Source organism: Nycticebus coucang, chromosome 15 (assembly GCF_027406575.1).
Source record: "Nycticebus coucang isolate mNycCou1 chromosome 15, mNycCou1.pri, whole genome shotgun sequence".
NCBI classification, from domain to species: Eukaryota; Metazoa; Chordata; class Mammalia; order Primates; family Lorisidae; genus Nycticebus; species Nycticebus coucang.
The window spans coordinates 59064210-59085869 of NC_069794.1; the positions used below are offsets into that span (position 1 = coordinate 59064210).

Consider the following 21660-nt stretch of genomic DNA (forward strand, 5'->3'; position numbering starts at 1 on the left):
AAGTTATTAACTTCCTCTCTTTCCGTTTGCTTGAGGAAGGCTTGCAGTGTTATAAATTTCCATCTTAGGACTGCCTTTGCAGGGGTGGCGCCTGTGGCTCAAGGAGTAGGGCGCTGGTCCCATATGCCGGAGGTGGCGGGTTCAAACCCAGCCCCGGCCAAAAACCAAAAAAAAAAAAAAAAAAGAAAGGACTGCCTTTGCAGTATCCCAGAGGTTCTGGTAATTCGTGTTTTGATTATTGTTTTGTTCCAAAAATTTGGTGATTTCCTTGTTAATCTCGTCTATAACCCATCTATCCTTCAGCATAGGGTTGTTTAGCTTCCATGTTTTTGTATGGGTCTGCAGGTTCCTGTGTTATTGAGTTTAACTTTTATTCCATGATGGTCTGAGAAGATGCAAGGAATAATTTCTATTTTTTTAAATTTGCTGAGGTTAGATTTGTGGCCTAGGATGTGGTTGATTTTGGAGTATGTTCTGTGGGCTGATGAGAATAATGTGTATTCAGTTTTTTGGGATGAAATGTTCTGTAGATGTCTGTTAAGTCCAGATGTTGAATGGTTAAGTTTAAATCTAAAATTTCTTTGCTTAGCTTCTTTTTGGAGGATCTGTCCAGCACTGCTAAAGGAGTGTTAAAATCTCCAGCTACTATGGAACTGGAGGAAATCAAGTTGCTCATGTCTGTTAGAGTTTCTCTTATAAATTGAGGTGCATTCTGATTGGGTGCATAAATATTAATAATTGAAATCTCATCATATTGAGTATTACCTTTAACAAATATTAAGTGTCCATCCTTATCCTTCCTTATTTCAGTTGGTTTAAAGCCTATTGCGTCTGCAAATAGGATTGCAACACCTGCTTTTTTCTGCTTTCCATTTGCCTGGAGTATAGATGACCATACCTTCACCTTGAGTCTAAATTTGTCTTTTTTTTTTGTAGGGACAGAGTCTCACTTAACCGCCTTCAGTAGAGTGCCATGATGTCACAGGACTCACAGCAACCTCTAGCTCTTGGACTTCTGTGATTCTCCTGTCTCAGCCTCCCGAGCAGCTGGGACTACAGGCGCCCGCCACAACACCCAGCTATTTTTTGGTTGCAGTTCAGCCGGGGCCAGATTTGAACCCGCCACCCTTGGTATATGGGGCCGGCGCCCTACTCACTGAGCCACAGGCACCACCCCTAAATTTGTCTTTTAATGTAAGATGCGATTCTTGTGTGCAGCAGATATCTGGCTAGAGTTTTTGTATCCAGTCAGCCAACCTGTGCCTCTTTAGAGGGCAATTTAAACCATTCACATTAGTTGAGAATATTGAGAAGCCTTTCGAGAGTCCAGTGGACATTTTTAATCCTTTTGCTACTGTGGAATTTGATCGAAATTTTCTGGGTGGGTTTACTTTTGTGGTGGAGGATTATGCTGGTCTTTATGGAGGATAGGTCTGAGAATATCCTGGAGAGCTGGTTTAGGTATGGCAAATTTCTTCAACATGTGAATGTCATTGAAGTATTTAATTCCTCTGTCATAAATGAAACTCAGTTTAGCTCAGTACAGGATCCTGGGTTGAAAGTTGTTTTAGGAGATTAAAAGTCGATGACCATCCTCTTCTAGCAGAGATATCTGCAGTTATTCTAATATTTTTGCCCTTGTAGGTGATGGTTTTCTTTTGTCTGGATGCTTTCAGTATTTTCTCCGTCATATTAACTTTAGTGAAGTTGATTAATGATGTGTCTGGAGGATGTCTTATTTGGGTTGAGTCGTGCTGGAGTTCTGAAACTGTTTGCTATCTGAATTTCAGAATGTCTTGGCATGTCTGGAAAGTTCTCCTTCATAATCTTATGGAGAAGAGACTCTGTGCCTTGTGAAGCCACTTTGTCACTTTTGGTGATCTCTATAAGACGAATATTGGTTTTCTTCGAATTATCCCAGAGCTCTCTGAGAGAGTGATCTATTTTTGCCCTCCATTTCTCTTCCTCTTTGAGAGTTTGGGAGCGTTCGAAAGCTGTCTTCAATGTCAGAAATCCTTTCTTCCGCTTGCTCCATTCTGTTGCTAAGGGATTCTACTGTGTTTCTCAGATCTTTGAGGGCTGCAACTTCTTATCTCAATGTGTCAAAATCTTTGGTCATTTGGTCTTTGAATTCGTTGAATTCTTGAGATATCTTTCGGGTTACTGCTTGAAATTCTAATTCGATCTTATTTGCTATCCAGATTCTGAATTTGATTTCTGACATCTCAGCTATTTGTTCGTGCATGGGATCTTGTGCTGTGTCTGCCCCATTGATCCTTGGGGGAGTTGATATACTCTGATTATTCATATTGCCAGAGTTTTTCTGTTGATTTTGCCTCATGATTGTTTTTCACCTTGCCTCTGGCCGTCCTCAGAATTGGGGAGGTGTTTCTCCAAGATTAGACCCCAGTGGGATCACTCTATTGTTGCTGGATCTTTGTAGGGAGTGGCCCTGTGTAGTGCCTCTGGGGCTGCCCCAGCCAGGGAGTTATGGTTGTGGAAGCAGGTCTGGAGTGTGATACACCCAGATCCAGCAACGGGGCGGAAGGTGGTGCACACAGTTCTGGGAGTGCCTGGCGCCCAGTGACTTTGGCACAGAGAGCCCAAGGCTCCAGCAGTCTCTGGCCAGGAGAAGGGCTCTGCGCAGAGGGAGGGAGGGCTCCAGAGGGCACGCGGCTACCAGTGTCCCTGGCCAGATGAGCGGGCTGGTGTGGATGCAGGGAGGGTTCAGGAGGCAGGATGCAGGATTGTGTGGCTCCTGCAGTTCCTGGTCAGGGCATGCGGAGGCCCAGTGGGCACAGGTCACAGGTCGGGGGTCACAGCACAGCTCTTATGGAGGTCCGGGCGGTGCCAAGCCCAGGAGTTTGAGGTTGCTATGAGCTGTGACACCACAGCACTCTACCCAGGGCAACAGCCCAAGGCTCCAGTGTGCCAAAACCTGTCTCACTCTGCCCCTGAGGGTTAAGGCTGTAAGGCAGCTCAGTCCCTGCCTTTAGGCTCCTCAGTCACTAGGTTACTAGCTCCCGCTGGATCCTTGCCCTGCAACCCTGAGGGCATAGTTTGCTGGGGCAGTTCTCTCACAATGGCTCCCTGAGGCCCACAGCCAGACACTGTTCGCTCCGTCAGGCTCAGTGGCTCAGTGGCTCAGTATGGGGCCCTAGACAAAACCCAAAGTTCTCCACACTCCTGCTCAAGCTCTCCCCAAAGGCAGTTCAACTGCGTGCCAAGTCCAGAACGCCAAAATAGTTCACAGGTAAGGCCTTTCCAGTTTGCAGTCTCACTGCTGCTTGTACTTATGGCTGCTGGCGGGATTAGGTCAATCGGACACACGCAACCACTTGCCAGTTTTCCACTGTTTTTGTCCTCTTCTTGGGGTCCAGAAGTCCCTTGCTGACTCCCTGTATCCTCAAGGGGATGATTATAGGCAGATCCCACCAGCCAGAGATGCCTGAAGTCTTATCTCCCCAGACTCACAGTGCCCTGTTGCAGGGAGGCTGTTACTTGGCCACCATCTTGGATTCCAGTTGACAAAGAACATCTTATGAGCCTAAGCCTCCCAGATGAATGGACCTCTACCCAGATAATTTTTATTGAACCCTCTCCTGTCGTGGTACAAAGAACAAAAGACACTCCCTTTCCCCTCCCTACCACTGGCCTGAGGAAGGGATACAGGTTTTAGTTTCCAAAAAGGATGAGGAGGGTTCAGCCCCCATAGCTCAGTGGGTTGGGCACCAGCCACATACCCTGGAGGCTGTTCGAACCTGGTCCCTTGCCAACTAAGCAACAATGACAACTTCAATAAAAAAAATAGCCGGGCTTTTTAGTGGGCGCCTATAGTCCCAGCTACTTGGGAGTCTGAGGCAAGAGAATTGCTTAAGCCCAAGAGTTTGAAGTTGCTGTGAGCTGTGACATAATGGCACTCTACCATAGTGAGACTCTGTCTCAAAAAAAAAATTTTTTTTTAAAAGATGAGGGCATTTTATTATTTTCTTTTTTTTTTTGAATGTATACCTTTTTATTTCTTCAGATTCAGAGTTTGTGATTCAAATATATAAAGATGAAGAATCACTTTTGCAACCTAAAAATATTTACTTATTAAAACTATTAATACTTTAGAAACTATACAAAAAAGATGAGACAAAAGGTGCATTTATAGAACTGCATGTCAGTCAGGCCAGTTCCCTGCAGAGAGAATTCTCAGCCTGACCTCATTCATCTGTGAAGACACAGAGCAATCCTTGTTTAGATGCACACATTCATCTATTTGTCCACTGTGGTCAGCCCTTCACTTCTTGATGGTTTCCTTCTGCTATGAATGTGCTTGTCCATTTGTCTGCTTCTTAGAGCAGACATTTACCTTCCTCATCCACCAGCCATAGGAGGAGGACTGGGGCCTTGCAGATGATTGATTCGACCCATTCTTCAGGGAGGATTTCCTGGTGGCCCTCTTCCATCATCATATCTGGAATCAGATGAGTTTCCATAGCCTCTTCTTTTCTTCACATCTTGCTGAAGCAGAGGTTTGAAAAACAAAACCACAGGGCGGCGCCTGTGGTTCAGTGAGTAGGGCGCCAGCCCCATATGCCGAGGGTGGCAGGTTCAAACCCAGCCCCGGCCAAACTGCAACAAAAAAATAGCCGGGTGCTGTGGCGGGCACCTGTAGTCCCAGCTGCTCAGGAGGCTGAGGCAAGAGAATCGCTTAAGCCCAGGAGCTGGAGGTTGCTGTGAGCTGTGTGATGCCATGGCACTCTACCGAGGGCCATAAAGTGAGACTCTGTCTCTACAAAAAAAAAAAAAAAGAAAAGAAAAAAACCCCCACAAACTCAGCTATTCCCCAGAAGAAATCTGTTATCAAAGATAATCTCCATGGAGACTGACTCCGGCTGTCCAATACTTGTCCAGTCAAGATGTAAACCATCTTTCCCGGTTTCCCTGCTTCTGAGTGACTGGGATGAGGGCATTTTAAAGAGACAGAAAACATTTTTTCCATTTTTCAGGCCATTCTCCCTTTTACATGTTTCCCACTATCAATGTTACCCTTCTATATCTTTGGGAGGAGGGGCAACATAGTCATCTAGCTAATTCCTGCTGAATTGGGGCAATGTTTTTTTTGTTTGTTTTTGAGACAGAGTCTCATTATGTTGCCCTTGGTAGAGTGCTATGGTGTCACAGCTCACAGCAACCTCAAACTCTCGGGTTTAAGTGATTCTCTTGCCTCAGCCTCCCAAGTAGCTGAGACTACAAGTGCCTGCCACAATACCTGTCTATTTTTTTGTTGCAGTTGTCATTGTTGTTTAGCTAGCCTGGGTCAGGTTTGAACCCGCCAGCCTGGGTGTATGTGGCTGGCGCCATAACAACTGTGCTACAGGTGCCAAGCCTGGGACAATGTTTTAGATGGAAGACATACTTATTTATGTCATTGCAAAGCTTTGGCAATAGATTCACAGAAAGAAACAATGCAACAGATTACCAGGTGGAAAAAAGGGCATAAGCAATAACTACCAATGTGGGGCCTGAGGAGGTAAAATCGACTGTTGCCTTGCGCACAATGTCTGATACCTTTTGGTTAGAAAGAAACATGGTCATCCTGTGAGGTGGACTGGATTCTGCAAATTCAGAAATCACATACAGGAATATGTGCACCAAACAAGGTTTAGGATAGCAAACCCAGCAGCACAGATCAACGGAAGAGGTGACAGCCTGGGAGATCCTCACTAAGGAGTTGTCTCTCTATCCTATGGACTGAACATGTAATCAAAGAAAGGTTAGCAAAAATATCATCACTTTCAATTTTCTTCTTCTTAAACAAGTACTTTCAATCACCTGAAGGCTGGCCCATTCACTGAGGCTTGGTCCTCTTCTTTCTTGGGACATTTCTTTACTCTGGTATGATGGACCCAAGATTTTTACTCCTGACAGTATCAATGAGATGTGAATTGTTTGAGGCACTTCATAAAATCCCTTCTACTTCTCTGCTTCCAAATGGAGTGGGAACCTACAAGAAGCAAATTCATGCATAGTGGTTAGCATCTGACTCACTTGTTTGACATATTGCTTTACCCTGCTTTCTTTATTCATGGTTACACGTGTATCACCATACTTAACTCAGGGTGCTGGGATGGGTCCCTTGTAAACTATTTCTGCTTCTGGGGGGGCTACCCTTGAGGAGAAGGGCAAGCAGCAACATTCTATCCCTCTTGAGATGAATTTCATGCGATATCCATACTAGATATGGGGCTTTACTTCCTTGATGAGTTACCTCTGATACAAAAGAGAGTCCATTATTGTTCTGTATGGAGGAAAGGAGCCTATGAACAACTTAATGACCTGTGAGACCATGTTCAGCTCCTTAGAGAAACAGTTCACCAGGTTCCCACAGTGTTGTGCTCAGGAGTTCCACAAAGAACACACTGCCAAACAAGTTAAATTTAAAGAGGAATCTTTTTATTGAAGAGCCCCCCAGTGACTGCCTCAGTGTTCCAATGTGAGGTTTCTGAGAGCAGCCCCATGTGCATAAGGGGTTGCGTTTCTAAGGCTTGGTCTGCATCCTGGTTGGCATGCAGGCTGTCCAGGTGCATTTGGATGGGGTAGCAAGCAAGCATTGCACAAAAACAGAATTTTGCCGTTAGTTATATGTCATACATCTTTGTTTTAATATTTTCCCCCTATACATCTTAGTTTTGGTACTTTCCATCCATACATCTTAGTTTCAGTAATTTCACCATCTGATATTGTTTAAAAGTCAGTCTGGGAACAGTTGGTACCTCCTAGTCTATTTCCCAGGGTGTTAGCCAAGCAAGAAACTAGGAATGAACCAGAAACAAGAAATCAATTAGTACTTTCTCATTTATCTTGGGAGTAAACTATTATTTCAATTCATTTGAAAGCTTGCAGTCCGGAAATTTGCTAGGAGTTAACTGGTATTTTTTCATTATAACCTAACCCTGACACCTTTCTGTCTTAGCCTAGGCCCCCTGGGCCTATCAACAGAGCATCTACTCCAGGAAACTCACAGGTTACCGTAGGACATTGTGCAACAGAAACAGGTGCAGATGGCAGGAAAGAAAGAGTCCCCAGTGGACTCTGCCATGGAGTAGCCAAACATGGTGGTATCTTGAGCTGTTGGACAACTGTTTCAGCAGCTGCCTGCCTACAGCATCCATCACCTGCAGGACATAGTTCATCTTCTTGGCCTTCTTCCCTGGACTGCTGACATCCATTATCCTGTTACCCTTCAAGGCCTGTTCCTCCTCTGTACAGGTGTATATGTGCAGGAACTTGGTGAAGGCCCTGTCCCAGGGCAGCAGCTCCTGGTAGGAGCCCATCTTGGAAATTCATTCTCCTCATTTGGGTAGGACAAGCCTCTTTGAAGCTTGAAAAATGTATCTACTAAGACATATTTAGGCATTAGTGAAATCAATTTTTCTAATAATCAAAACCTCAGCTGTTGGGTTTCCTGTGCAGCAGGTCACTTTTGTGACTTTGCTTTGTTTTGAGCGCATAAGTGGTTGTTGCAAATGGGGTCCTCTTAAGTAATGGCCCACCAAATCCAGTGAAGGATCATATCCATTGTGTGTGCATTCATGTAGGTGCCTCACAAGGGCTTGAACCAAGGCTTTGGGCAAGGGAATGAGTTCCTCCTGAAAATTCTGTCTGCATTTAGCTGTGTCATCCCAAATGTCAGAGCCCTAGTGTTTGGTTCTAAAGGGACCTAAATCTAGCCAGACTATCGAACTCTGAGGAACAGATCACTGTTAGCTGCCTCCTAAACAGCTTTGCCAGTGGCTTGATTTATTTTTGCAACATAAGTATCTCTTTTTGGTGTGACCAGGACAGTGCATGATGGCCACCTACTGTGGGCTCAGCCATGACAGCCATTATTTCAATGGCATACTTAATATCCTTATTTCTTATGGTCAGGAACCCCCTTTCCTTCCAAATGGCACCATGAGCATGGACAACAGTCCATATAAATGTTCACTTTTCTTCTCTGGGCAACTTTTGTTATTGTTGTTGTTGTTGTTGTTGTTGTTGTTGCAGTTTGGCCGGGGCCAGGCCCAAACTCGCCACCTCGGGATAGGGGGCCGGCACCCTACTCACTGAGCCACAGGCACCACCCTCTGGGCAACTTTTATAAAGCTGCTCCCACTGGTGAGAAGTCCAAATCTGGCTCTGGCATTACCTGATCTGGCAGATTCATCCTGCTAGAATAGACAGCCTATGGGACCTCTAATCTCTCATGCTCATTCTCTTTGGCTGTAAACAGGATGGCAAGATTGAGAATAGACAAGGTCCTGTTGTTGTTGTTGTTATAGCGTCTCACTCTGTCCCCCTTGGTAGAGTGCCATGGTATCACAGTTCCCAGCAACCTCAAACTCTTAGGCTCAAGCGACCCTCTTGCCTCAGTCTCCCAAGTAGCTGGGACTGCGGGCTTCACCACAAGGCCTGGATAGTTTTCTGTCCCCATTTGCTCAGGCTGGTCTTGAACTACTGAGCTCAAACAATCCACCTGCCTTGGCCTCCGAGAGTACTAGGATTACAGGTGTGAGCCACCACATCCAGCTAATAGATGAGTTCTTTAATAACAACTGACAGGTAGCTGTCAAAGCAGAGACAGTCACCAAAACAGGGCAGGAAAGCCGTTTAAATCCCTGAGGCGGTGGCGCCTATGGCTCAGTGAGTAGGGCGCTGGCCCCATATACCAAGGGTGGCCAATTTGAACCCGGCCCCAGCCAAACTACAACAAAAAATAGCCGGGCATTGTGGTGGGTGCCTGTAGTCCCAGCTACTCGGGAGGCTGAGGCCAAAGAATCCCCTAAACCCAAGAACTGGAAGTTGCTGTAAGCTGTGATGCCATGGCACTCTACCAAGGGCGACAAAGTGAGACTCTGTCTCTAAAAAATAATAATAATAATAATAATAAATAAACCCCGAGGCAACACAGTCTAGCCGTGCCACCAGGCCACCCTAATCCAAGGATTCTGCCATTCAAATGTGACTGAGTGCCACTCATCGTTTCTTATACAATACCATTAAAGGCCTGTACATCCTGCCCGAATCTATACTTATTGGTATGGGGCTTTTGACAGGTAAAATTGGATCAAGTAGTCCACTCCCTAGAAATCTGCTTATTTGGTGCAGCTGTTAAACTGGAGAACAGTTCTTGAAGGGACCTGCAGGCAGAGCTGTTGCTTCTCTGGAGAAAAAATTATTTCCAGATAACAAATCTTGGCCTAGGAGGGGTATTGGACAGCTGGAAATTTAAAAAAAAATCCACTAATCATGTCCTCACTGTCAATTTTCACCCAGGTCTTCCGTGCGAAGCCATGTGGCCCTCAGCCTTCTCATTTGTCTCTGAGTCCTGAATTCAAAAAACCATTTGCTTTCCTGAGGTTTTAGTGTTACCTGGGGCCCTTTGCAATTTTGTGTAGTGCTCTTTCCAACGTCTTTCCTTTTTACAAAAGTACTATGATTGTACATAAATTGCTCTATCCTGGCTATGGGTCCCCTCTGGCCAAATCGAATTCCCTGGCAGGTCTTAGAAGGAGGGACGAATCCCAACCCCAAGGCATAACCTAGCGGGCTTTGGACTAAAGAGCTAGTTCTAGTAGCTCCTTCCCCCCACCTTGCACAATGCCAAGATGGCAGTGGCGGCAGATCCCCCTGCCTGGTGGAGGCGCTCCTTCACCTTATGGTGGCGGGCCACACTCCCAAATCCCCCTTCGTGCTGTGTTCTCCTTGAGGGCTATGCCAGTGCCCAGGAGCCAGCCACCCCAGAACCGGTGAGGACAAGGAAAATCCCACTGTGTAATTAAAACAAAGTATTGCAAAGGCCTGTGACAGATGGGGGAGTGGGTAGAGGGCTCATGAGATTAATCCTGTCCCAATTTTATCACACAAGGTCTGCTTTCTATCCCACCAACCTGGTGGATGAGGTCTCCCTTGTACCATTAACCGTATCCCAGGCTTTTATACAACTGCATGGTTTATGGGATTTCTGGTCCCATTTACTTTACTTTTGACAAAATAATTCCAGTTGTAAGACAGTGTAATAATTCAAGATTTCATTCAACAGCCTCGTTTCCACACTCCAGCATGTACATTGGATTACAATATCACCATTCTCCGTTAGACATAGACTTAGAGCTCAGTTTGTCATTCAACCAAGATTCTCCCCAAAGGGCTTTCAGATGGAGCTTTCTTATGTTACCGCAAAACTCACAAACAACAAATGTAGATAATCCAGGAAAATCCCCAACATGAAATGCCAAGGCCTACTAAATGGGAACCACAAACTGAGAATCAAATTCTCTCATCAAGAACCAACATCTCGGGTGGTGCCTGTGGCTCAGTGAGTAGGGCGCCGGCCCCATATACCGAAGGTGGCGGGTTCAAACCCAGCCCCAGCTGAACTGCAACCAAAAAATAGCCGGGTGTTGTGGCGGGTGCCTGTAGTCCCAGCTGCTCGGGAGGCTGAGGCAGGAGAATTCCTGAAGCCCAAGAGCTAGAGGTTGCTGTGATTCCTGTGACATCATGGCACTCTACTGAAGGCGGTAAAGTGAGACTCTGTCTCTACAAAAAAAAAGAACCAACATCTCCTAATACAAAGAGTCAGCACATCTCCCAATCCCCCCATTTCCCTGGAACTGCAAATGAGCTCCAAATCCAAACCAGATTCCCTAATTCCACTCGAACTTGTGACTTCTTCCCCAAACAGCACCTTCAAGCAACCAAACAAAATGCCCTGCCATAGAGTAGGAAGTTCTAAAAACCTCCCAAATGGGTGGAATCAAGGGTCTCAGTGTGCACATCCGGGGACTTAGTGGAAGATCCACAGCTTGCCTGGGGCTGCATCCCCGCTTCTTCCAGCAGTCACAGCCACCATTCCACCAGGGCACTAATAGTCCACCCAGGCATGCCAAATTCTGTTACCAAAAGTTCAGCACTTGTCCTCAAGTCTTCATTAGAAAAATGAGGACAAGTGGTTGAGGAAAAGGAAAGAAGAATTTATTAATTTGTTGGCAAATTAGAAGAATGGCAGACTCCTGACTTAAAGTACCATTGACCTTGCCATAAGCAGAAATACAGAAGTTTTTAAAGTGATCATTTTCAGATTTAGGCTACTGTCATTTAACCTCAGCTGATGGTTCTGCTTGATCCCATCTCCAGTGAAGACTGTCTATGACTTCCACCCATTCAGACCTCCTCGACTTCTTCCCAGACAATTCCATTGAGACATCTCCAGTGGTAGAAAGAACAAAGGATACTCTCCTGCCCCTCCAGACTACTGGCCTGAGGCAGGGATTCAGATTTTAGTTTTCAAAAAGAATGAAAGGATTTTATTTATTTATTTATTTATTTTATTTTATTTTTTTGAGATAGAGTCTCACTACGTCACCCTTGATAGTATGCTATGGTGTCACAGTTTACAGCAACCTCAAACACTTGGGCTTAAGCGATTCTCTTGCGTCAGCCTCCCAAGTAGCTGGGACTACAGGTGCCTGCCACAACGCCGGCTATTTTTGTTGTCATTATTGTTGTTGCAGTTATCCTTGTTGTTTAGCAGGCCCGCGCTGGGTTCCAACCCGCCAACCCTGGTGTATATGGTCAGCACTCTAACCACTGAGCTACAGGCGCCGAGCGGGTGAAGGGATTTTAAACAAAAATAAAACGTTTTTACCCTTTTCAGATCATTCTATCATCTGTTGAAGGACTATTCTTTCCTCATTGAATGATCTGGCGCTGTTGTCAAACTCAAATGGCCATAGAGCTATGAGTTTATTTCTAAACTCATAATTCTATTTCATTGGTCTGTATGAAACCTCTTTGGCCAGTACCACACTATCTTTATTACTGTTAGCTTTGTAATACATTTTTGAAATCAGGAAAAGTGAGATTTTTGTCTTTCACAAAGATGAGATAATAAGAATACGTGCAGATCAGGAAACACCAGTGTCTATTTAGTCTGTTTGAAAGTTATATCTTCTAACTATAAATTAGTATTTCAGTATTATGGCTTTTATTATTATGATTCAGTACTCAAAATCAGCCACATCAAGGTAATAATAATTGAATTTTCCAAACTTCTCACTAAGAGAACTGGACCTGGAATATGGTGTGTTGAGGGCCTAAATGCTTCCCTCTCCTCCTCTTCTCCTCCTAGAACAAAAGGCCTCCCTGGCCCTGCCCCAAGTCTTCTGCCAGAAAGACCCTAGCCAGCCAGAACCTTCCAGCAAAGTATGGTGTACTTCTCCCCTAAACCCAGTATAAAAACAAGCCCCCAACCACCCTCGGTGCACACGTCATCTTTGCCCAGGCAAGTCTCTGTCCCCATTCATTAAACTTGGCCTGAACCTCTGGGTACACTGCCAAACCCCTTTCATGTTGACTCTCTGACAAGCAATTTTTGCCAGATCTGTATGGTTGGATATCTGATCCCCTCCTGGTGAGGATCATTTCATTAGGCCATCTTCAATCTTCATCAGTAGGCAAATACCTAAGTTTAGCTGTCTCAAATGTTTTGCCTCTCACCTAGTGTTGTGTAGTATTTAGTGCTTATTTAAAAGAATAAATAAGCGGGCGGCGCCTGTGGCTCAGGGAGTAGGGCGCCGGCCCCATATGCCGAGGGTGGTGGGTTCAAACCCAGCCCTGGCCAAACTGCAACAAAAAAATAGCCGGGCGTTGTGGCGGGCGCCTGTAGTCCCAGCTGCTCGGGAGGCTGAGGCAAGAGAATCGCGTAAGCCCAAGAGTTAGAGGTTGCTGTGAGCCGTGTGACGCCACGGCACTCCACCAAGGGTGGTACAGTGAGACTCTGTCTCTACAAAAAAAAAATAAAAAAAGAATAAATAAGCATGGATATTTCCAACAGACTAACATGAAGTTCTTACAAATATGATGTAAGTTGAAATAACCCAGGGGTTCTGATACCGAGATCTATCTGCAATCTTGACATCACTCCCTATACTACCCCCTTTTTTTTTTTTTTTTTTTTGGAGACAGAGTCTTATTTTATTGTCCTTGGTAGAGTGCTAGGGCATCACACAGCTCACAGCAACTTCCAACTCCTGGGGTCAGGTGATTCTCTTGCCTCAGCCTCCCAAGTAGCTGGGGCTATAGGCACCTGCCACAACGCCCAGCTATTTTTTGTTGCAGTTTGGCCGGGGCCAGGTTCCAACCCGCCACCCTCGGTATGGGTCTGGTGCCCTACCCCCTGAGCCCCAGGTGCCTCCCAGTACTACCCCTTCTTATCTGTCACTTTTTCTTCTTGAGAGTGTCCCCAATGTATATTATTGAAGTTGGCTGAATGTACTGAGGTAGATACTGCTTTAATAATGACAAAAAAGTTCAGGAGGTGGGCTAATTGCTGTATAACTTCTTTTAGATAAGGTTCTGAGACTGTTTACTGGTGAATGTTGAATCTGAGTTGTGCCTAATTCCCCTTAGTATATATAACCAAACCCACGAGAGAAAATGCAGCATATATAAACTCCCATTAGGGTAGCTACCATTACTAAATAGACTCTGCCTTTTATTATTTTTATTTTATTTATTCTTTTTTTTTGTAGAGACAGAGTCTCACTTTACTGCCCTCCGTAGAGTGCCATGACGTCACAGGACTCACAGCAACCTCCAGGTCTTGGGCTTCTGCTATTGTCCTGCCTCAGCCTCCCGAGTAGCTGGGACTATAGGCGCCCGCCACAACGCCCGGCTATTTTTTTGTTGCAATTCGGCAGGGGCTGGGTTTGAACCCGCCACCCTCGGTATATGGGGCCGGCGCCCTACTCTGCCTTTTAAAAACTGAATTCATGGCTGGTGGAATGGCCTGGAAACTAATGACGAGTGTTCTGTGATGACCTAACCCAGTTTAATAAAACCTCTTTTAGTTTCTACCCTTGAAATGCCCTTCAAATGGAAAGACCAAGAATGGGCATGTACCTGCTTTGGGACCTTTTTCAGAGCAAATCTCAAGTTTTATAAGAAGACTATTGTCATTTGCTAATTTAACATGCAGATTAAGCAATAGGCAACAAGAGGCAAAAGAGGAAATATTTAGTCTGTAACAGAGTTCTTCAGAGTTTGTTATGTAGCAATTATCTTTCACAATTCCCTTAACAATGTGGACAGAAAACCCAAATACATGGGTGCTTGTCGAAAAGTGGGGAAACTTGAAGGAAATATGAAAGCATTGGGAGTGGAGGTGTGTGTCACACTGCTTTATTTCTTTCATTTTGCTTTTATTGGTTTGAATAGATTTGTGTTTCCCTTCTAATTCTCTACTGTCTTCATAAAAGATAGAGAAATATACAGAGTGAGAAATGTAATTTATAACAACATCATTATTCCATGATTGCAGTGTGTTTGGTTGTCTGGTAGACTCATCAGATTCCTAACATCAGAAATAACTTGTAGTTCTAAAGGCCACTGGGTTGCTATAACAACCAGATAAGGCAGTTAAACGGCTCTCCCTCAAAGCTGGAAAACTGATAAAAATGATTGCTATAAATGCAGGTGTTTGTTATATAAAGGTGAACAAGTACCAAACACATTTATTTCTTCATTCAACAAATATTCATTGAGTGCCAATGCTATGCCTGGTACTATGTTTGGAACTTTGAAAAAGACAGACATGATTATCCCTGCCATGACGGTGTTTGCATTCTGGTGGAGAAGATACGTGATAAAGAGTAAATAAATCAGTAACTAAATAGTTTCAGCATGTAAGAAGGACCCCACCTGGAAGAAAGCAATGAGACTGTGATACTGAAGAAGCAGTATCTAGTATAAAATAAAGAGAAGTACCCAGTCACACACAGTGTCAAAAATCTTGTATTTAAGCTTATAGGAGATTTAGCAGAAATGAAATACAGAATGGACTCTTACATAATGTAGGAACAGAAAAGCAATTATGAATTGAAGTATTATGTTTCACTTGCTGACACAGGTTAGGGTTCCATATGAAAATAAGGGTTGCTTATTTTTATTATTTATTTATTTGAGATAGATTCTCACTCTGTCACCCTGGGTAGAGTGCCATAGTATCAGCGCCATCTGTCATACCCTAGCTGATGCCCACCCCTAGTCCTTAAGGCCAGGAGATACTTGCAAAATAGTTATGTCTTCAGCCATAGGCCATCTTCTCCTTGGTCACTTTCTTCTGCCAGAACCCTTCACCTCCCCACATGTCAGGGAGGTCACTGCCCAGGTAGTTCAGGTAATAGCCACAGACCCACTATGCCATACAAGTGTAGGACTGTAATTTTCTATAAGCACTACCACAAAACATTGCCTTTTTCCACTGGGGTTTCTAATCTGGTATGATATGGGTCTTGAGGGTCCTGGCAATCACTTTGGCTATCATGTGATAAAATCACAGCTAGGGTAGTATGGGTTGCTATTTAACCTAATAGTGTTTGCCTTCATTCTACACATGCAAGAAGGAATTCCTGAATTTTAACTATTTACATGTTGACCCAGAATGGAGTACCTCTCCCAGGAACCCTGCCAGCTAGATGTGCCATGTGAAGACCTGGCCAAATTCATGAAGCAGAATGACTTCTTTTATAATATGGGATCATGCCCTCCCCTTCCCATTCCTTCCTGATGCTGGAATGTGGATACATAGGGAAACAGCTGGACCAGGACAACATTCTTAGGATAGCAGAACAGGCAGAAGGAAAGCCAGGTCTTGGGTGATATGAGAAACTAAACCAACCACAGATTCTCTATTACACACAACCAATGTTCGAGCCAATGCATAAAGTGAGAGAAAATATCCCATGATGTATTTTCTGTACAAAGAAAGCCCTGAAAACATCGAGATTAGGCTGTGCCTGAATTGTCATTGCTAGATTTTTCAGTTACATTAGGCAAAACCTTCTTTCATTTTCTTTTTTTTGTTGTTTTTGAGACAGAGCCTCAAGCTGTTGCCCTTGGTAGAATGCCGTGGCATCACAGCAACCTCCAACTCCTGGGCTTAAGCGACTCTCTTGCCTCAGTCTCCCAAGTAGCTGGGACTACAGGCGCCCGCCACAGTGCCGGCTAGTTTTTTTTACTGTTGTTGTTGTAGTTGTCATTGTTGTTTGGCAGGTCCAGGCTGGATTTGAACCTGCCAGCTCTGGTGTATGTGGCGCCTTAGCCACTTGAGCTACAGTGGCTGAGCCTATTTCATTTTCTTAAGATGATCTAAATTAAGGTTCTATTGCTTACAACTGAAATTCCTGGCTCTTCTCATTCTTTAAATCACAAACATCCATTTTGAAAGATCATTTTTGGCCTGCCACTAACATAAATCTGATTTAAATAGTTTTCCCAGAATTAAGGATTAGTTTGGGCCAAGCAAGGGGGCTCACATCTGTAATTCTAGCACTCTGGGAGGCTGAGACAGGTGGATCATTTGATCTCAGGAGATCAGGACCAGCCTAAGCCAGAGCAAGACCCTGTCTCTAAAAACAGCCAGGCTATGTGACGGGCACCAAGTAGTCCCAGCAATTTGGGAGGCTGAGGCAAGAGGATCTCTTGAACCCAAAAGTTTGAGGTTATTGTGAGCTATAACGCCACAGCAATCAACCCCAGGGAGAAAAAAAAAAAGGATTAGTTTGCCCCTACCGAGTATTCCTGATTATAGGAATACAGGAATACAGGAATACCGAGTATTCCTGATTATAGCAGTTCCAAGCAATAATTTTATCTTTGGAAGTGAGAGTGTAAAAAGCTGGCTCCACTGGCGATAACCCCACACGGAACAGATTGTTTTATTATGTTTCAGATATGAAAGAAAAGGTATACAACAATATCTGTTTCCTAATGCCCTTTTCCTTGAACCATGTTAAATCTTCAAAGATGTGAGGAACAGAAGCTTGATTAGATCTAGGTGACAAATAGCAGAATCAAGGAGGGGGCCCTTCTCCCCGGTCTGCACAAAACTTATTTCCCCTGTGGCACTATGAGATTTGGCTACTGCTATGAACAATATCTATTATTTGAAAAACAATTGCTTTATATATATTTTATCTTCTTGACAATTCTGAAAATAACTTTTTCTCTTGAGTATTCTGCTGATACCCACATTTTCTATAAATGTCACCTCCTAACATTTAATACTTTCTGCTTTATCATATTGGCTATAATGAATGTTCCTTTAAAGTTAGACTAGGCAGCGCCATAGCTCAGTGGGTAAGGCACCAGCTACATACACCCAGGCTGGCAGGTTTGAACCTGGCCTGGGCCAGTTAAAACAACAATAACAACTGCAACAGAAAAGATAGCCAGGCATTGTGGTGGGTGACTGTAGTCCCAGCTACTTGGGAGGCTGAGGCAAGAGAATCGCTTAAGCCCAAGAGTTTGAGGTTGTTGTGAGCTATGACGCCAAGGCACTCTACCCAGGGCGACAACTTTAGACACTGTCCAAAAAAAAAAAAAAAAAGTTAGTTAGACTAGTATGAGGGCTGTTGAAGTTTTAAAGCAGATATGGCAAAAAGAGACCTTATCACAAGTGCTTTTACCTTGGGTCTAATGTGCTTCCGAAGTGCCAAATATCGTTGAAATTAAGAACATCCACCTATTTTGAGGTAAGGGATGGGGTGGGGATGGAACAAAAGCTTTCCTCGGATTACAATTTTTTTTTTTTTTAATAAACAGGTCTCCCTCTGTTGCCTGGCTAGAGTACAGTGGCATCATCATAGCTCACTGCAACCTCAAACTCCTGGGTTCAAGTTATCTTCCCACCTCAGCCTCCCAAAAGTACAAATATTATTTTAAAAATCCCTGCTCAACTAAAAACAATGGGAAAGAGCTATTATAACTAAATTTCGATCTTTAATTCATATTAAGACAAGTTAATGGCTAAATTATTTTCTTTTATCCTTTTGAAAACCCTAATACCACTTATCATTTGACCTTAAAATAATTTAGAATAATTTGGGCTCTTTGAGACTTTTCAGACTAGAGGCACATAGATACAAAAGATAATTGAGGTCATTCTAAATCTTACAAGTGGTAGTTCTAAAAATGACATTTTGTTGAGTATTTACTAAAAGATGTGCTGATTTCTTTTATCTTATTTTATTTTTTGTAGAGACAGAGTCTCACTTTATTGCCCTTGGTAGAGTGCTGTGCCATCACAGCTCACAGCAACCTCCAGCTCCTGGGCTTAGGCAATTCTCTTGTCTCAGCCTCCCAAGTAACTGAGACTACAAGCGCCCACCACAATGCCCAGCTATTTTTTTTTTTTGGTTGTAGTTGTCATTGTTGTTTGGCAGGCCTGAACTGGATTTGAACCCACCAGCTCTGGTGTATGTGCCTGGTGCCTTAGCCACTTGAGCTACAGGTGCTGAGCCACCAAGACCCGATTCTATTGTGGACCCCTGGATGGCTCTCCCTCCAGAGAAACCTTAACTGCCCCCTCCTATCATCACCTGATACAGCAGGAAGTAGTTAGATGGAGTCTTCCTTCTTTTTCCCTAACAGCAGTTAGAGTTTCTACTCCGAGAGGCAGAGTTGATACAGGACATTTGGCGCCCCAGCCAGCTTGGTAGAGCTGGTGGGGGCAGACCGGCTGCCTCCGCCTTGGCGGTGTTAGTGCAGTGTCAGTGAGCAGAGGAAGGCTGGAGGGTAGGCAGGCAACCCCCACAGTAGCCAGAGGGGCCAGACAACTGCTAGGGAGATACCAGCACCTTAGGTTTCCTTCCCCTTGCACTTACAGATAACAGGAAATCCCCATTTCTTAGGCCTGGGAATGAACGGGATTGTAGCCATTCATTCACACCTAGACACGACCCACACATGTTCCAGACCCGATATCCCATACACGACCCAGACATGTCCCAGACACAATGTCCTAGACACTCTAAATGTAACTACCAAGCCCTGCTAAATGTAATTACTGAAGGCCACATGTGACTATATATATATATATATATATATATATATATATATATATATACCCCTAGACAAAGAGCCCAGAGACAGACAAGAGAGGAAGAGAGGGAGCTTTTCTCTCCTGACTTGGGTTTTCTCACTCTGCCAGGAGTTCTGGCATTTCTGTATTCCTTTCTGTAAATAAATCCTGTCTTGGGTGGCGCCTGTGGCTCAGTGAGTAGGGCCCCAGCCCCATATACCCAGGGTGGCTGGGTTCAAACCCAGCCCCAGCCAAATTGCAACAAAAAAATAGCCAGGCGGTATGGCGGGGGCCTGTAGTCCCAGCTGCTGGGGAGGCTGAGGCAGGAGAATCCCATGAGCCCAAGAGCTGAAGGTTGCTGTGAGTCCTGTGATGTCATGGCACTCTACTGAGGGCAGTAAAGTGAAACTCTGTTTCTACAAAAAAAAAAAAATAATAATAATAAATCCTGTCTTACCACTGATGTGTGGTCCTCAGATTCATTCTTTGAACCTACCAAAGAGCAAAATTCCAGTATCAATAGCAAAGAAAGGGATCTCTGGGATGTCTACATAAGATCACCATCTTCTTAGCTCACATATCCAGATTCTTGGGTGCATTTTCTATTGCAGATACAACAAAGCTGCTGCTGCTGCTGTTTGGTTTTGGCACTTGAGACTTGTACATCATGTCACCATAATGCATCTGTAGGTCTCCTTGGATAATGCCCAAGCAGCACTTCTTCAGATGGGCTTGGTGAGCAGCCCTCATAAGAGTCCTGATCCTATTCTGTGAAGTGAGCCCAGCAGAAACACTTGGAACACTTTTGGGCACTGGGACCCCGCTCTTTGTGGGGCAGCCTCCAGCCACTGCATGGCCACGTGGCACACAGTCCGCTCACTTTCTATGTCCAGACTATCCAGGTGCAGGACAGCCAGCAGCTGGGCCAGGGTCAGATCTGCTAGAGTCTCCTCCCAAATCGAACCCATTCAACTGAGCTGCTTGAAGTTGTGAGCAACAAAAGACTGGGCCTGGGAGTGAGCTTCTGATGGTGAAAGGCGCCAGCAAATTTGAGGATGGCAGTGCAGTTGGCCAGGTCAAGACGGCGGGCTATGAACAAGGCATAGGCTTCCTGGACATACTCCAGCTAGAGCATGTCGGAGGCTGCATACAGACTCTGCACATTGGCTTCACTCAGGGACACACGACCGGTGTAGCAGTGTTTGACCCATAGCAGAAAACCAAGGCAGACAGAAGACTCCAGGCACCAGTTGGAAGAGGAAGCGGCTTTATTCCCGGGCCGGGATACTCAGTGGACTACTGTCCTAAAAACCAAGCCCACCGACTTAATATCTTGCCTTTCTTTTATTCATTTTTTAGGGCTAGGGTGCACGTGAAAGTCGTGAAGGATGTGAGAGAGGTGAAAGTCTTTGGATTCAAGGAAAGGTTAGGTTGGCCCATGCCCTTGGTACCGGGCGGGCTACCTGTCTAAAAAAGGTTACTATCTAGGCCCAACACATACCAAGGGAAGGGCATACAGATAACAGAGACATCTGTTGCATGAAATAGGAATGTTACAGACTGTTTGGCTTATGCCTACAGAGTGACTAGGAGAGATCTTTAGCTCTGCTTTTACTCTCTTGCCTCAGACCAACACCTCAAAGGACTCAGCGTCCACATAGTGCATGGTCACGCTCCCCTGATAGCTCTGGTACATGCTGCCCATGAAAATGCTCCTGAAGTAGGCACACATGGCCACCAGCACGTTGCGATTACAGGAAAACAGGCGACTTGTACCAGGCCCGCTGCCAGGCGTCGCCACATAAATGGTCACATCACACAGCAGCCACGTGTTGTAGAAGGACTTGAGCTGCGGCAGGAAGGCTGCAGAATGAGACAAGTCCTTTAATTCTTCTGGCCCGGTGAAAAAGGCCGAAACTGTGGAGCTGGTCAGGCGGCGAGAGCGCTAAGCGAGACAGCCTGGTGGAGATGGCGGCGGGGCGCTGAGGGCGAGAACCGCGGACCCGGCTCTAACTCTTGCTAGCCATTCCCTCGCTGACTCTAAGACACCTGCGTCGTGGACCACACCGTGGCACTTGCCGCACTCAATTCAGCCCTACGCCGCGGCGCCGCCTCCTCCCTTTATCATATACAGTTCCTGGTTCACCCATTCCAATTCCGCTGCCTTTTCCCGCCTCCGCTCCCGGTCTCTAGGCTGCGGGAGGACTACACGCCCAAGTTGGTAGCGTCTAGGAGGACTACCACTCCCAGGATGCCTTTCGCGCCTCGAAGCATCCTGGGAGCCTCAATACGCCCAGGCGGTGGCTAACGGAAAGAAGCCGCTGTGCATGCTGGAAGTAGTAGTTGGTATACTTTCTCGAGCTTTCTCTGCTGTTCATTGTTTTAACTTGTGTTGTGGGAAAATCGCTGTGGTTGTTCTCCATATGAGAACTTTGGGTTTGGAATCTGAATTAGTCGTCTGGTTCTAGTACGTTATTGTTTGACTTTTCGAACTATTTCTTTTTTTGAAGAAATAGTTGTAAAATGTGAATAATGGTATTCACAGAATTGTGTGAAAAAAATTAAATGAGTTAAATTATGTGAAAAAATTAAATGAGTTAAATTACTTTAGATGTGGGAGGCTCTTAATAATGTTTGTACTATAATTTATAAAGTACTTACACAGTATTTAGAACATCTATATTAAGTAAGTTTCCGTTTTTCTTCTAACATTTATTAAAAAATGAAGTACCCGGTGGCGCCTGTGGCTCAGTGAGTAGGGCACC

The 21660-nt window shown here is 44.9% G+C and overlaps 2 protein-coding genes and 1 pseudogene across 2 annotated transcripts in view; 2 read left to right on the plus strand and 1 right to left on the minus strand.

The window, feature by feature from the left end:
- The window catches only part of WBP4 (WW domain binding protein 4), a 41760-nt gene extending 40541 nt beyond the window's left edge, over positions 1-1219 (plus strand). Inside the window, exon 10 of the mRNA XM_053563809.1 lies at positions 937-1219. Coding sequence (XP_053419784.1) covers positions 937-967 — 31 coding nt within the window. The 3' untranslated portion in view covers positions 968-1219. The remainder of the gene's footprint in view (positions 1-936) is intronic.
- CNMD (chondromodulin) overlaps positions 1-21660 on the plus strand; it is a 308020-nt gene that overhangs the window by 271716 nt on the left and 14644 nt on the right. The gene's annotated exons all lie outside the window — the stretch shown is intronic.
- On the minus strand, positions 6094-21169 carry LOC128566447 (kelch repeat and BTB domain-containing protein 7-like; annotated as a pseudogene).